The sequence below is a fragment of the Ogataea angusta genome, assembly GCF_019207475.1.
Source record: "Ogataea angusta isolate 61-244 chromosome Unknown 61-244_NODE_4_length_877678_cov_91.023368, whole genome shotgun sequence".
Taxonomy (NCBI): domain Eukaryota; kingdom Fungi; phylum Ascomycota; class Pichiomycetes; order Pichiales; family Pichiaceae; genus Ogataea; species Ogataea angusta.
In genome coordinates, this window is record NW_025065218.1 from 489,923 (window position 1) to 505,144 (window position 15,222).

General features: G+C 52.0%; 10 protein-coding genes across 10 annotated transcripts; 7 read left to right on the forward strand and 3 right to left on the reverse strand.

The window, feature by feature from the left end:
- Nucleotides 1-55: 55 nt before the first annotated feature.
- KL928_002266 (uncharacterized protein) lies at nt 56-2,305 on the reverse strand (the record flags this gene model as incomplete). The annotated part of the gene is made up of 1 exon (XM_043202723.1): nt 56-2,305. The coding sequence occupies one exon, from the start codon at nt 2,303-2,305 to the stop codon at nt 56-58; it is 2,250 nt and encodes a 749-aa protein (XP_043060471.1).
- Nucleotides 2,306-2,731: 426 nt separating this feature from the next.
- Nucleotides 2,732-3,619, forward strand: KL928_002267 (uncharacterized protein; the record flags this gene model as incomplete). Its single annotated transcript, XM_043202724.1, has 1 exon — nt 2,732-3,619. The coding sequence occupies one exon, from the start codon at nt 2,732-2,734 to the stop codon at nt 3,617-3,619; it is 888 nt and encodes a 295-aa protein (XP_043060472.1).
- A 17-nt stretch (nt 3,620-3,636) lies between these two features.
- On the forward strand, nt 3,637-4,962 carry KL928_002268 (uncharacterized protein; the record flags this gene model as incomplete). Its single annotated transcript, XM_043202725.1, has 1 exon — nt 3,637-4,962. The coding sequence occupies one exon, from the start codon at nt 3,637-3,639 to the stop codon at nt 4,960-4,962; it is 1,326 nt and encodes a 441-aa protein (XP_043060473.1).
- A 44-nt stretch (nt 4,963-5,006) lies between these two features.
- Nucleotides 5,007-6,257, forward strand: KL928_002269 (uncharacterized protein; the record flags this gene model as incomplete). The annotated part of the gene is made up of 1 exon (XM_043202726.1): nt 5,007-6,257. The coding sequence occupies one exon, from the start codon at nt 5,007-5,009 to the stop codon at nt 6,255-6,257; it is 1,251 nt and encodes a 416-aa protein (XP_043060474.1).
- Nucleotides 6,258-6,363: 106 nt separating this feature from the next.
- On the forward strand, nt 6,364-8,052 carry KL928_002270 (uncharacterized protein; the record flags this gene model as incomplete). The annotated part of the gene is made up of 1 exon (XM_043202728.1): nt 6,364-8,052. One exon carries the CDS (start codon nt 6,364-6,366, stop codon nt 8,050-8,052), a length of 1,689 nt encoding a protein of 562 aa, XP_043060475.1.
- Nucleotides 8,053-8,555: 503 nt separating this feature from the next.
- Nucleotides 8,556-9,254, forward strand: KL928_002271 (uncharacterized protein; the record flags this gene model as incomplete). The annotated part of the gene is made up of 1 exon (XM_043202729.1): nt 8,556-9,254. One exon carries the CDS (start codon nt 8,556-8,558, stop codon nt 9,252-9,254), a length of 699 nt encoding a protein of 232 aa, XP_043060476.1.
- A 17-nt stretch (nt 9,255-9,271) lies between these two features.
- On the reverse strand, nt 9,272-10,123 carry KL928_002272 (uncharacterized protein; the record flags this gene model as incomplete). The annotated part of the gene is made up of 1 exon (XM_043202730.1): nt 9,272-10,123. The coding sequence occupies one exon, from the start codon at nt 10,121-10,123 to the stop codon at nt 9,272-9,274; it is 852 nt and encodes a 283-aa protein (XP_043060477.1).
- An 87-nt stretch (nt 10,124-10,210) lies between these two features.
- KL928_002273 (uncharacterized protein) lies at nt 10,211-10,669 on the forward strand (the record flags this gene model as incomplete). Its single annotated transcript, XM_043202731.1, has 1 exon — nt 10,211-10,669. One exon carries the CDS (start codon nt 10,211-10,213, stop codon nt 10,667-10,669), a length of 459 nt encoding a protein of 152 aa, XP_043060478.1.
- A 31-nt stretch (nt 10,670-10,700) lies between these two features.
- KL928_002274 (uncharacterized protein) lies at nt 10,701-12,431 on the reverse strand (the record flags this gene model as incomplete). Its single annotated transcript, XM_043202732.1, has 1 exon — nt 10,701-12,431. The coding sequence occupies one exon, from the start codon at nt 12,429-12,431 to the stop codon at nt 10,701-10,703; it is 1,731 nt and encodes a 576-aa protein (XP_043060479.1).
- A 342-nt stretch (nt 12,432-12,773) lies between these two features.
- Nucleotides 12,774-15,221, forward strand: KL928_002275 (uncharacterized protein; the record flags this gene model as incomplete). The annotated part of the gene is made up of 1 exon (XM_043202733.1): nt 12,774-15,221. One exon carries the CDS (start codon nt 12,774-12,776, stop codon nt 15,219-15,221), a length of 2,448 nt encoding a protein of 815 aa, XP_043060480.1.
- Between the last annotated feature and the right edge of the window lies 1 nt (nt 15,222).

Here is a 15,222-nt window from a genome sequence, read left to right on the forward strand (position 1 = left end):
AGCCAAAATCGGATTCACCACGTGCAAATAATTACTCTACTGCGTCTATTTATTTTCAGATCCTGATCGTGCTCATGTGCCGCTTGGCTGGCTTGATGCACAGCCACGTGGACGCGTACATGTTGATTCTGTCGATGCTGAGTCCCGACTCGCGCATGGCAGCCGCTTCGCAGATGTAGCCTCTGTTCTCGAAGTTTTTTATGTACCATGGCTGCGTGGAGGCAGATCGCAGCAAGACACGGCCACCGGGCGCCAGGGCCTCATCCAGCGCGGCGATCTCCTCTTCCGCTTCTGTTCCGACCGGGTCGAACCAGTCCATATGGTCCATGATCACAGCAACCGTCAGAGACTTTTTTGTCAATCTAGCGAAGACGTCGTTCAAATAGTCTGTGTGAAGACGGATGTTGTCCAATGGCGAGTTCTTGGCTGAGAATGTTTTGTACGCAGACCGAGTCAGGTAGTCTGGACAGTTTTGCTCCGAGTATCTGCCCATGAGAGCCAGGTAGTAGAAATAGTTGTCGCTGGAGATGAGAGAGCGGGAAACTACAGGGTCCAGCGTGTCAGTCACGTACTTCACCACAGACGGACCCATCATGGCGGCCTGGTTGGCCGGCACACCGAGCGCCTTCCACAGAAAAATCGGGTTTCCAACCAGCAGCTTCGAGACGATCGGGTTGAACAGCGTAGGCTTGATATCTTCGTCCCAAATGCGTTTTTGCTCTTCAATCGTTGTGGCCGCACACAGATCTTCCACCTCGGACGTTACGCCGCAGATCTTGAACACGTAGCGTGCCATTCTCAGGGCCCATTTTGAGAACCCTGTATCGTACAGGCCGCGGCCGTTCACGTCAAACGTTTTCTCGCCGTTGGCATACCAGTACTGGAACGCATTGGAAGACATGTGCGGGGCCATTTTGGTGACCAGCAGCTCACGGAACCCCTCGATCTTGCCCAGCCCAAACATCTTCCAAACCTCCTCCCTTTTCAGAGACTTGAAAGCTGCAAGCTTCAGCTCCATCAAATGGCCCTGGCAGGGGTTGAGATCAACCCCGTGGATACGTCGCGGCGGGTCAGGCAAAGCAGCATACGCCAATATATTGTCGCCGGCCGAAGTGATGGCCAGAACAGTGTCCTTGGACGAGAGCTTGAGGATTCTGGCATCCTCTCTTGGGTCCTCCCAGGTAAATGCATAAATGTACTGGTCGCTGAACTGCGCATATTCTGGTCTCAGCTCGTCGTAGTAGACCCTGTAGGCGTCGTTCTGATAGTATATGGAAGGATAAGGCAGGTTTTTGGCCTGCGACTCAAGAGCGGCTTCGTGGCCCTTGCTCCTGGCAATTTCTACCGACTCATCCTGGGGAGCCAGGTACGGAGACTCGGTAGCTAGAGCGTTGATCCTATGCAGCAGGGCCGGCGAACGGTCTTTGTCGCAGCCGAGCCAGATGTAATATGGGATATTGCCCAATTTCTTGTTGTACAGGTTGAGTGACTTGAGTGTTCCGAATTTGTACTCAAGATAGTCTCTTCTGGCCGGGTCCAAAAACACCCTGTCTGCCTCAAACCACGTGCGCCAGAACGTGCGGAAAACCCATGGGCTGTGTCTGTTTGTCATTCCTCCAAGGGTGTTGACTCTGGCTACCGAGGTGGCAATTGTTTGGACCCCGAAGTCCACACAGCAGACCACTCCGTTCTTGTGCAGCATGGAAGCAACATGATCCACGGCACAGTGGAAAGTTGGAATCATCGACAACGAGTACGAAAACGTGATCAGGTCTGCAGGCAGGTTGGCAACAGAGAAGTTGCACGCGTCGGCCAGCACACAGTGGACATTTTTCCACCCTTTGGCCTCAAAACGCTGTTGTGCAACTTCAAGCAAAGACGGCGATAGGTCAACCACGTAGACGGCTTTGAAGTGTTTTCTCAACGGCAAAACGGAATTCATGTGCTCCACGTTGTAGCCTGTGCCACCACCTACGTCGATCCACACAAGATCGGAGGTCTTCGAAAGGTGACTGGCTGCCCACTTTAAGGAGGTTTCTCTTCCCTGGAGAAGGGTTGACCTGGTCATGTCGTAGATCTTGGCCTGGGCCTGGTAGAACGACTCGAGCGCCTGCTGCTGAGCGCCGGTGCTCCTGGCGATTTTCGACGATGGGGTGAACGGTTTGACAAAACAGTGGTAGCAGAACTGCACCACGACTCTGAACTTCTTGCTGTAGATGGAGAGCAGCGCACTCGCAACAGCTGCACCAACAAAAGCGTAGGTAGCATAGAGGACCATGTCCTCGGCAAAGTAGATAACTATCATTGGCGGGTGAAACAGGACAACAATCTTCTTATAAGCAGCCCCCTGTCCAGTCCAACAAAGGCCACGGGGGATCTAGCAACAGCATGTGAAAGCTGCGCGGTTTGGGTGGATAGAGCTGATTGGGAGCACAGGATCTTTGCTGACGTAAGGGGCAGGAATTGGGGTGGAACGTGGGGCAGATCTATAATTAATTGTTGGATCGCAGCTGGCCAAGGTGGGGAATCTGCTTTGTTTCAAGAAAGAACAACGGACAGCCTCGCTCAGCACGCAAGACCCGTCTTATACTTCTCACGGGCTTGCTCGGGAGGTTTACTAAAAGTCCAACGAAAGCGCATCCGGTGTCAAGTTTCGGTGTGGAGTGTGGTGTTAGGTGTCGGCTATTTGCTAGTTTCGTTTCAACGTTGATAAAACATTCACCGACTCAGCATGTCGTCGCAAGCTCCTGACAAGACTATCAGAAACTTGCCGAAACCTAAAGCTGCATACCTTCCTACCAGCAAGGACTCTCCGCTGTATGCCAACAGAGAGCTGTATGATGCGATTGCCGCCACGCACGAAGCTGGCAAACGCGAGCTCATTGAGAATGTCACTGTTCCTGTTCGCTCGGGCCGTGCCTGGAAAGTTCCCAAGGGACACGTGTGCCGGATCGTGGCCTTGGAGGGCCCGCAAGTGGGCGACCTCAACATATGGAACGCCAACAATCCAAGAGAGAGATTGTGGGCTTCTCGTACCAGACAGTTGCATTCTGCGCACGTTTCTGTGTACGACCGTCTGTGGTCGAATTTGCCATACTTGAGACCACTTTGCACCATCACGGGTGATTCGATTGCGTATGGTCAGGATGAGTGGGGTGGAAGATGCCACGATCTGCTTGGCACCCGCTGCGACCCATACGTCGATAAGTTATTATCCGGGGAAGATAACGATTTCCACTGCCATTCAAACTTGACACGCGCGGTTCTGCCTTACGGACTGACAGAGTTTGACGTCCACGATGTCCTGAACGTGTTCCAACTCACCGGGCTGAACGAGCACGACCAATATTTCATGGAGACCTGTCCTGCGAAGAAAGGTGACTACTTTGAATTTTTCGCAGAGACAGATCTGCTCTGTGCTCTGTCGACCTGTCCCGGCGGCGATCTGTCGCAATGGGACTGGGGTGAGTCTGAAGATGGTGCGGGCGTGGACATGACCGAGTGCTGCAGACCGCTTGGTGTTGAAGTCTATAAAATTACCGATGACTCGGTTTTGCAAAAGTGGGCCGAGCCGCAGCCTGTGAAATACAACGGTCTTCACGGTTTAAAAACGCCTTGAATAAATTATTATTTTCCATGTCTCGGCCGATCTCGTATTTGGAAGACCTGTATCGTCTACGAAATGAGGCCCGCTGTTACTCGTGCTGCCAGGTCGCAGGCGTCTACTCGGTGGACCTCACGCGAGAGCTGCTGTGGAGCGCTCTGCGCAAGCTTGTTCTGCGGTATTCGCAGCTGTCGTTGCAAGTGTTTGCGAACGGGGGCCGCTGGGAGATCGGGCCGCTAGACGGCTACACAATGGACGACGTGCTGGAGGTCCGCGACGATTGCGACCTGCTGGACCTCATTAGAGAGCTCAACAACCGCTATTTCAGCCTCAACGTTCAGTCTCCGTTGTGGAGGCTCGTTCTCGTGGGCAAAAATCGCCTGATCTTTTACTACGAGCACCTGCTGTTGGATGGAACTTCGGGCAAAAACTTCCACATACTGCTGCGGGACGCGCTGGCCGAGACACTGGCTGAAAAGGACGTTGTCGATGCTGCTGCGCCGCTATTCGAACGTTCGCACGATGTTCTTCCGGCAACCAACCCCGAACAGATGGCATTTGTGGATTACCAGCCGTCTATGGCATTTTCTGCGTGCATGGTGTTTAACGAGTTTGCGCCCAGGTGGCTCAAGCGGTTGCTCCAGCCTTTATCGAAACTCCCCTTGGTTATGGACCTGTTTGAACGAACGGACCTTGCGTGCGAGCCAGGTGTGTCAAATGATGTGTTCGAGCTCGTACAGCTGTCACAGGAACAGGTGGCGCGGCTTGTTTCCTTGGCTCGCAGTCACGGCGTAAAATTCACTGCGCTGCTCACCATGCTGATGCATGTGTCATTGCTGCCAGTCGTGGGGGACAAATACACGGACACCTCCATTCCGGTGGATCTGAGGCGATACATGTTTGCAAAGCCAGGCCCGCCCGAGCTTGGCCTGTTTATGGCCGAGGTCAATGTCAAGCTGTGTCCGGCGGCGGACTACGGCGTGGTGGCAGACGAGTGTAACTGGCCGCTCGCAGTGGCGGTGCAAGATCAGCTCAGCCAGTACCTCCCCACCTGCATGAAGCCGATCGGGATGCTGAAACATTTCAGTCCTCGTGATTATTTGGAATCGAGGCTGAACTCGCCGCGCACTACCACGATGGAGATCTCCAACCTTGGCACTGTCTCCAGTACCTCGCCTGTCAAACTGCTGCGCCTCACCTTTGCACAGCCGTTGGGGCTAACCGGCCCGTATTTCGGCATCAACGTCATCGGGGCAGAGACCGGCGTCGACATCGTGCTCGTCACGTCGCCAGAAATGGCATCCGAGCTTGCACAAGCAAAAGCTACGCTTCTGCGTCTGCTGGAGAAAATAATCTAATTTATATAATAGTCTGGCTGTGCCCTGTATATTTTTACCCCACTATGTTTAGATCTCGTCCCAGACTGCTTTTCGCAGCCGTCAAGCCCAGACGACCCATTTCCTACTGGAACGTTGGGGCAAACATCAAGCATTTCCGTCACGCGATGAAGAATTCGGACTCGCCGTCGCTCGCCGTGCGGCTGCTGTATCTGGGCGGAATCGCAGCTGGCCTCAACCTGGCATTCAATTCCATGCTTTTCGTGCTCACCAACATGTACATGAACGAGCTCGAGACCATATCATGGGACTTTGGTTTTCGGGCTAATAGCGAGTTTAAGAACGGCCTTGCCAACGAGATGATCGTGAACGATCCGAAAAAGGCCAACCAGCACTACACTAACGCTCTGAAGCTCGTCAGCAAGGCAAATGGGTTAGGAGAAGACGAGCTGCTTGGCTACAAGCAACTCGACAGGCATTCACAACAAAAAGATATTTCGTACATCTCAAGCTATAGCGATCTCGTTCTACGTTATGCCCTGACGCTGGGCTCCAAGAGCCGGGACCGGGCCGTGGATTGCATCCGTTATGCGCTCGAAATACAGAATGTATACGGACGCAAAGCACAAAGAGAAGTTGGGGCGTACTCGCTCCGAAATCTGGGTCTACGCTACCTTGCAGACGTAGAGAAAGAGAACCAGCGTATGGATACGGCTGTAAATCTGCTCAATGAGGCCATTCAAGTGATGCAGAAACACGAGTTCTCTCATTCGCCAGAACCAGACGAGGTTCCACCTACAGAAACTTGCTCAACGCAACTAGTTTCCTCAATCATCGAGCTGTGCGTTCTGTACGCTTCGACGCGCGAACCGACCTACATGAACAAATCATTTAAGCTGCTGCTGTCGCTGCTGACAAATCTTGAAAACGAGTCGCGCGCACTCGCGAAGAGGTCGCAGCCAGACGCTAAAAACATCAAGTCAGACAAAATCCCGCTCCTCAAGCTGCAACTCAGCGAAATACTATGGTACAAGGGACAGCACGGACCTGCGCTAGAGTTTGCCAAAGAATCAGCATGCCAGGCAGACTTGTTCTCCCGAGACAATGCAAACAGCGCAAAGATCGCCAAAGTCGGCTACCAAAATCTTGCTACCATGTATTCTGAGCTGGGGGACAACGAGGCCGCGGAACTGTGCATCCTGAAGGCCAGCCGCGTCGAAATTCCCGTCTCCGCATTCGATTCACCTTCCCGAACCGTCAGAAACACTGTTTTGCGGCATTATCTAGGGCCCTGGAGCGTTGCATTTTTCGCTTAATTAATTTGCTCAGGCTGTGCACTTTGCATTATATTTTTTTAGGGTAAAACGAGCAAATTACGTCTCGAGTATATAAAATGCATCTCCTCGCCCTTTCCTCTGTCTAATGGTTGCCAGAGATTTGGAAGTGTACGATGGTGTGCACTGTCTAGCCGATATGGGCACAGAGCATTATTCGATGCTGAAAATGATGTCCCAGGCAGCTACTCCATGGGCAGATATGGCAGAGTACGGCAAGTACGTCACCTATCTGCTGGCCGGACTCGTGTTTGCGGGCACAATAAAACACTATGTTTTTTCCAATTACGACGTGGACCGTGTGAGAGGTGGACCTGCACGTGTCATGGAGAAATTGACCGCCTACAGCCGATTCATTGTCTATCGTCAGCTACCCTCCAAGATCTGCCACCTTTTCGGTCTGCCGTCCTCTGTGGGCAGTTTATTGTTGATCGGTGTCGTCACCCTTTACAGCTTGCTCTGGTGCTTTGTTCCCCACCCTTACTACCGCGCCTGTTTGGGTTTTGGCTCGCCACCGCTGGGAGTTCGTGCTGGCTTTGTGTCGCTGGCCTTTGTCCCATTTATATTTATAATGTCGGGAAAAACCAACGTCGTCGGCTCTCTGACAGGCATTTCGCACGAAAAGCTCAACAAGTACCATCAGACTGCATCCATCTTGTGCTTGTTCTTTGGTTGGGTCCACACCATTCCTTTCTACTTGCAAAATACTAAGGAGGGCGGAACGGCCAGATTGCACGAGAAAATGTACTCGACGCCAATCTATGTGTCAGGAATTCCCCCAATCATCTTTTTGACACTACTATGGGTGGGCTCGCTCCAAATCGTGCGGCGGTTCTGGTACGAGGCGTTTGTGTCGTTGCACTGGGTGCTTGCGATCGGGTTCTACATCAGCTTGTTTTACCATGTTTATGGCCTGCTCAACGCCGACAAGTACATGGTGGCCACCATTGTGATTTGGTGCGCTCAGCTGCTGTACAGATGGTTCGTCAAGGGCTACTTGAGACCGTCCAGATTTATGAGAAGTGCCGCAGCCAGAGCTCGCAGAATCGGCACAGCCGACCAAAAATGCATGGAGGTTCTTGTTGATACCCCTATCAAGTGTATACCTGGCCAGCATATTTTCCTGAGAACGCTGGATAGAAAAGTTGCAGAACTGCATCCGTTCTCTGCAATTCCTTCTCCCAATGGTATCAAACTGATCATCCGCGCCTACGATGGGTTCACCAAACACCTTTACGAGTCTCTGGAATCTCCACGTGACCTCAGTGTGCTAGTGGACGGACCTTATGGCGGTGTTGCGCGAGACGTGCGCAGCTTCTCGAATATTTATATGCTGTGCTCCGGATCCGGTATCACGTCGTGTCTGCCATTTATCATGGCTTATGCAAAGTTGATCGGCATGCCGGCTGTGCCGTTACAGAAGATCCGACTGGACTGGACTGTGAGACACGCTGACGACGTGTGTTGGATCGAACAGGAGCTGGATTTCATCAAGGAGGAGTATGGGGCTTTGCTGAAGAGTGGCGCTGTAGATATCCACATTTACTGCTGTTCGGGTGAGAACGAGAAATTGGCCATTTCCAGCTTCGAATACCACAACTACAAGCCTGTGGTGGCCGATATCGTGAAGTCTTTCCAGCTTGGTAGCACCAACTGTATTATCTGTTCTGGGTCGAAAAGTTTGAAGAACCAAGTTGGAAATGCGGCTGCCAGACTGCAGTCCCAAGTGGGCAACGTCCGCGAGGTGTATCTCCACACCGAGGAATTCAGTTTCTGATTATTTGAGAATAGATTCTACTGAACTTGTTTTATAGTTAATATATTAGGCGATTTATTTGCTTGATCTTTCCAGTCCGTAGAAAGATGACCAGACGACAGAAGGGTGAGAGGAAATATCAGTAATGATTTTTCTATAAGATGTTCGAGTGAGGACAACCGATGAATTCCATGTGGACCCTGCCGCCAAATGTAGATCATGTGACGAAAAGATTATAGCTCGATAACCCCCCATTGAATTTTGTTCATCACCACTTTATCCCATAGTCATATCAATGCCGCACGAAAGCCTGACTTGACAAGTATGCTTTAAAACCTGTGGTTCACTTTCTTCCTCACATGGGCAGTCCACCCTGGTGCGTCATCATCTCACAGATGAGGGTCCCGCAAGAAGATAAAACTGATGAATTTGATGATCTCCTTCACGTGACCAAGTACTCGAAATTTAGGTAAGCCCCGGCATTTTTCAATATTTAGCTGAGACTGGAATATACAAAGATCATCATGTCTGCGTTGTATGAGCAGCAGATTGCAATGAAAAACAGGCGGCGCGTGCTCGACTTGGAGATCGACACCTATGTGAAGCTCAAGAGCAGGCTACTTGGGTATCTTACTGCTGCTCGCGAGAACAGACTGGTTTCTGTGGACTCCGAAGAGCTGAGCAAAGCACAGGCCGAGCTGGATCTGGCGCGGTTCAGGACGAACCTGAACCTCATGGTGGACTCGCTCAAGTACACAAATGCAAGCAAGGACGCCGAGGCGATGGAAACGTCCATCAACGCCAAGCTGCTTGCGTACATCGACAAAGAAGTGGAGGAAAGCAAGCAGCTCACGAAGAAAATCGAAAATGCCAAGGAGCTGCTGAAGAACCGTCGCAAAATCAACTCTGTTGTCCAGCGGTATCTGCGTCGCTCGCGCACTATCACCCTGACCAGAGAAGAGATAGAGACGCTTTTTGGCGACGAGATCGACGCTGCGTCGATCGTGAAAAATGGTCGCGAGGTCAGAAATAACGTGTACGAGTTCCAGCTCAGCAGCGCCTCATTCCAGCAGAGTTTCCAGCAGCTGACGGCCCAGATAGACGCCAAGATTGCTGAGTGCGACAATTTCAGGACGCAGATCGAGGAGAGCAAGCGCAAATGGGAAGCTCTGGCTTCCAAGCTCTCCGAGATCCTCACACAGATACAGCATATAGAGATATGAATTCTAACTATGTACATCTACTCAGCCTCAAGCGACTCCAGCTTGTCCTCCACAAAGCCCTGGACCACTTGGACCTCTTTGGAGGCAGGAATCACAATGTCGTTCTCTCTATACTCCTCGATCTTGGCACATGCTTCCGCCACACCTTCTGCGCTCGCGCTCTCTTCAAACAGAGTGTACAGCTCAGCCACATCTCTTAGGGGCGCCAGCTCTGTGCGGCCGATTTGCTCGGCAAACCTGTCGAACTTGAGCTGACCAATATACTTGACACCTTCGACAAATCTGAGATCAACCTTGAAATCCGCGTCCAAAAGCTCGGGAATGCCGAAAATTGCCTGCTGCAATCTTTCCAGCTTGTCGTACCATTCGTCTGTCTCGACATTTTCCGCCGTAAGGTACTTTTCTCTGAACTCCTGCAAATACTGGTCTCCGTTGACTTTAAACTCATTCTGGGCGTTTTTGAGCGCATGATCGCGCTCCGTCAGCACCTGCTTGATTCTCCACATGGACTTGTGAATTTCCTCGTTTAACTTCTGGTAATCGCCGCCCACCGGGTTGTCTCCCTGCTGGCGGAAGATGTGGATCTCTCTCTCCAATTTATTGCGCTCTTTCAAGCAGACGTGCCAGAGACCATGCAAATCTTCCCACGACTTCCGTCTGAGCTCCTGCACAGACCAGGCCCTGCCGGTAAAGGCGACTTCTGACTGGTCTCTGACGAACTTTTTGTCGTGGAAAAACTGCCACAGCGGATGATCTTCCTTTACAGTGATGTTATTGATGGTCGGCAGAATAGGCGGTCTCAGCTTGACGGTAGGCGGGATCCGCTTTCTGGCTGCTACTAGCGCAGTCGTGTGGAAATGGCGGGACATGGAGAAAGATTAGTGTTCGATGATTTCTTCAAATAATTTTTCAGCTCGCTGTGGCGAAGTCTGGTGGCTGGTGCATTTTTCATAAATATGTTCAGACCATTCTGTCAGTGTGTCCAGGCCGCGCGGCAGCTGGCGACGAAAATACCTCGAGCGAACAAGCTGCCGCCGCGGCCAAAGCTCAGCGAGGACGAGATTGCAGAGAAATTCATAAAGGGCGGTTCCGGCAAGGGCGGCCAAAAAATCAACAAGACCAACTCCAAAGTGCAACTAACACACATTCCCACGGGGTTGGTGGTCACGTCTCAGGCCACGCGGTCGCGCGAGCAGAACCGTAAAATTGCGCGCGAGCTGCTGGCAGCCAAAATCGACGAAATGCGCAACGGCGAGAACAGTCGGGCTGCAATTGTGGCTCTGCGCAAGAAGATGGTGAAAGAGCGGGCCAAAAGGAAGACCAAGTCTAAATATAAACAACTGGATTCTAAATCTGACGACGCTGACCAATGGGACGCGGTCGTCGACCTAGACGAGGACGAACGGAAAGTATAATTCACAAACTCAAATACATAGTAGCAAATAATCACTGCTTTATCTTGCGCATATTCTCTAGCTGCGTCTTGTAGTCGTGTTCCCCGTGGTACGACTCCAGCAGCGAGTTGAGATGGCTGTCGTTTTTGCCCAACCAATCCAATGCCTTGTTGGACCAGACACCGGGTTTTTGAACAAGCAGCTCTTTGCCTTCAGTGTCGAGATAGTTCCTGATACAATCAAGAACGAGATTGCGTCTGGAGTTGCATCTGTGGAAGAGGAAGATGACGTAGTACTCCTTGATACCCAGGCTTGCCAATTGAGAAAATAGCGTTTTCGTCGTGACTGTGACCTGCGGATCAAGGGTCTTTTCGAGCTGCTCTAAAAACGACTCTTTGCGTGGGAGCACGTCGGCAAGATCTATCGGCGGACCCTCGTTCTTTAACGACAGCGCAAAGCGTGGATCCGAGAAGTACGTCGTAGGCTCGTCGACAAACTCCAAAGGCTGCTGCATGCCCTCGATCGCCGGGTCGATGTTTGCAGAGCTGCTCTGCTGGTCGCGTTTCGTTCTTTTAGCCGGAGGCCCGTCCGGCTCCTCTTGCCTAAAGTTCTTGAATGCCGTGACCAGATCCTGGCTGGCCTGCTGCGCTGCCATGGCGATCGACTGCTCAATCTGCTCCTGCGGCGTAGGGCGCAAAAACTGGTTTTCTGGCCGCGGAGTGGGCACAAATTCCGGCTCCACAAGGTCCGACGCCTCCATTGTCTCCAGGTTGGCGTCCAAAAACTCATTTCCTTCGGGTATGTTGGGGAAATATAACTTTGGACCAGAAGCCCTTTTCAGGTGTTTTCTCGCGTTCAGCCAGTCCTTGTTCGCAGAATTTGCTGGCTGGGGCTCCTTGTCCTGTCTTATCTGCATAATACAGTACTTGAGATAGTTGGCAATACCAAAAAGACTCAAAAAGTTTTTGTATCTCTGTCTCCAGGACTCGGAGGTATGTCTAGGGTGAGAACTGGCGTAATTGTCGAAGAATCCGGTCGGAAAATTGATAATCTCAAAGCCCTTTTCGTCTGTCGTCGGTCTTAGCTTCATGTAGATAGTCCTGCACATCTCGAAATCCTCCCAAGCCGAAAAATTGGTGGTTTTCTTCTTGATATCGTAGTCACGAATATAATTACCATTGGCGTCTCTCAGCAGCTCCTTGTTCGGTCCAGCCTTGTAAACATACTCAATGTCGTATTTCAGCGTACGGATCCGCTCTCTCAAGGACGCAGCACTACGGTTTCTTTCCTTGAAGAAGTCCAACTCGGCAATATCCTTGTAGATTTGGTGGCCCTTGTAGCCCATCCACGGCCGTTTTCTGATTTCCTCAAACAACACGTTGTCCTCCTCCTGAGTGAAGTATCTCATTGTGGCAGGACTGCTGATATTGGTCAATGGACTGGGCGCTGAGGGCTCCGCCGGGTTGTTGATTTCGTAATCTGACAAATTCTGGATGCCGTGAGTAATCGATTTTTGCACAAATTCGTATCTGTAAACGTGGAATCGCTTGAGATCCTCGCTCATGAGGAATTCTTCCGATGACAATATCACGGTGTCCTTGCTGACGCCGGCAACCACATGGCCGCCGTTATTTTCGATAAGATTGACCAGCTGCTGGTTTCTGTCAAGAGGCGGGTAGAGATAAAACTTCATGGGCTTTCCTGTAGCGTCGATAAACACGTCGGATTGTGCCGGCCCTGCACCGGGGTACTGGGCAATCTGTTGGTGCAGCATGCTATCCATGGTGCTGCGAGTGTGATTATCGGGAATTAGGTTTGTGTGAGGAGGGTGTTGGTGTTAAGTGTATTTTTGTAAACAATTAATTTTTTATTTTACTGTTTTTTCTTGGGTTTTTTTCAGCCGGATCTGGTTATGAGCCTGGGACAGCCGAAACTGGATGGTTCTCCAACCTCGCTCGTCCGGCTCAGCTCGGCTACTTTTGCACTAGCCTCGTTCGAATCGCATTCTATCTGTTCGGGCGCAAAAAGCAGTGCGTAAGGTTTCTCCCAACTATCACCACCACCAGCCCAGTGCGAACTTTGATCAGTCTCGCTTATCTTATCTCGAAAAATCCATAATTTTTGCATGTCACGAGAGTCTGGCTCGATACGCAGTTTTCCTCGCAAGCAACGGAACGTGGATTCTTTCCCGATTCTCGAAGAGGGCGAGGCCGGCAGCGACGATGAGGGCCTTCCGATGATGCCCGTCTTCAGCGTCGACGAAGAAAAAGGCATACCGAAGGAAGCCCGGAGCGTGGATAATAAGAAACGCCGCATCGAGCAGGAGATCGAGGGAGATTTTGACAGGGAGTTCTACCGGGACTCTGCGGGTTTGCCCTCTTTGCAGAATAAGCCGCTGCTCCCGCAGCAGGTCGATTTGGGCGACCCGGACTCCAGCCTCGACGAGTCGACAGATGAGAGCGAACAGACTATCGAGGAAACCCCAGAAGTTGAGCCTGCAAAGCCGGGGAAGGTGCGCAGTTGGATCCGTCGGTTTACTACACATGCTTCACAGCCGCCGAAGCTAGGACAGGACTCCTCAGAGGGCACCGAGATGGACAGTCTTGACCCGTTGCACGGGACGATGAAGTCGAAGTTCTTCCACTTTGGCGCGCCAAAAGAGCGTCCTGTAGACGAGGAAATGGGCCATTATGATGAGGCGAAGGGGATCGTTGAGACACATGTTCCACTGGAGAACTTGCGCTCTGTTTCGTCCGAAATGTCGCTCGACCGTGGGGTTTTGAGAGACACCGACTCCAACGAGTATTTCATGGCGCCTCTGCTGGATGACTACGATGAGATGGCCCCGCACGAGCCGGCAGAGCAGCAGCGGTACAAAAAAGGCATTTTTTCCAATATCATGCGGCTGTACAATTCAAGTTTGTCTAACGTTGCTTCTGCCCAGGACGGCGACAAAGACGAAATGTCTCGCGCAAAGAAATGGAAAAGGCTGTCGTTGCTCAATCGGTCATCTTCCAGCTCCATCAATGAGGTGTTGTCTACAGATGACAAGAAACTGCTCCACAAACGTGAGGCTTCAGGCAGTTCACTCGCCAGTATTTTTGGTAGCAGAGAGAGCAGCAGCCAGGCAGAAAAAGTCGACCTGCCGCAATTCGAGCACAGGGACAAGAAACTCAAGGACATACTCAAGCTCAAGAAGAAGCGCAAGCGCGAGACGGCGGCACGCATTACCGTGCACATCGCAGACGTGCTGCAACGCCAAAAGTTCATTCTCACGCTGTGCAAGGCGTTCATGATGTATGGTGCGCCTAACCACCGGCTCGAGGAGTACCTATCTGCCGCATCACGCGTTCTGGAGATTGACAGCTCGTTCATCTACCTCCCCGGCGTGATGATCGTCTCGTTTGGCGACCCGTCCACGAGAACGTCCGAGGTGAAGCTCGTGCGCGTTTCGCAGGGCCTCAACCTGGGCAAACTGGACGAGGCTCACGAGCTGTACAAGAGCGTGGTTCACGACCGGATCGGCGTCGAGGAGGCGTCTGCGCGGCTCGAGGAGCTGCTGCAGCGGCCAAATTACTTCAACACATGGTGGAGTATTCTGCTGTACGGGATCTCGAGCTGCTCCGTGATCAGCTGGGCTTTTGGCGGCTCGTGGCTGGATATTCCGCCCACTTTCGTTCTTGGCTGTCTGCTCGGCTTTTTGCAGCTCGTCGTTGCGCCAAAATCGTCGATCTACTCGTCCGTGTTCGAAGTCAGCAGCACAGTGTGTCTGAGTTTTATCGGCCGCGCGATCGGCACCATCGGAGGCGGCAAGTACTTCTGCTTTGCTGCGATCGTCCAGGGCGGCATGTGCATGATTCTGCCGGGCTACATCATCCTGAGCGGAGCGCTCGAGATCCAGAGCCGGTCCCTCGTAGCAGGCTCCGTGCGCATGTTCTACGCAATCATTTACTCGCTTTTCCTCGGATTCGGCCTCACTCTTGGGTCGGCGCTGTACGGCTGGATGGACCACCGCGCAACAACAAACACCACTTGCACCTCCAACATTTCGCCGTGGTGGAACTTTGTGTTTGTGCCCATGTTTAGTCTCGCGCTGTCGATGGCGTCGCAGGCGCAATGGCACCAGCTTTCTGTCATGACCATCATCGCGTGCGGCGGCTATGTAGTGTCGTATTTTTCGTCTCGACACTTCAGCATCACAGAGTTCAACTCAGCCCTCGGCTCCTTCACCATCGGTCTGCTGAGTAACCTGTACTCCCGCACAGGCACGTCGTTCCGCCGTATTGGCTACTGCAACTCCGCTTTTACCTCGATGCTCACGGGCATTTTTGACCAGGTTCCCGGCGGAGTTGCCTCGCGCAACGTTTTGGCAGCAGGAATCTCGCAATTGAGCAACCAGACCAACGGGGGCAGCGGGACTATCACGTCTGCTGCTGCGGCCATTAGCACCAGTACCCTGAGCTTTGGCATCTCAATGATCGAAATTGCGATCGGAATCAGTGTCGGACTGTTTTTCAGCACAATGCTGGTGTATCCGTTTGGCAAGAAAAATACCGGTATATTTAGTTTATAGA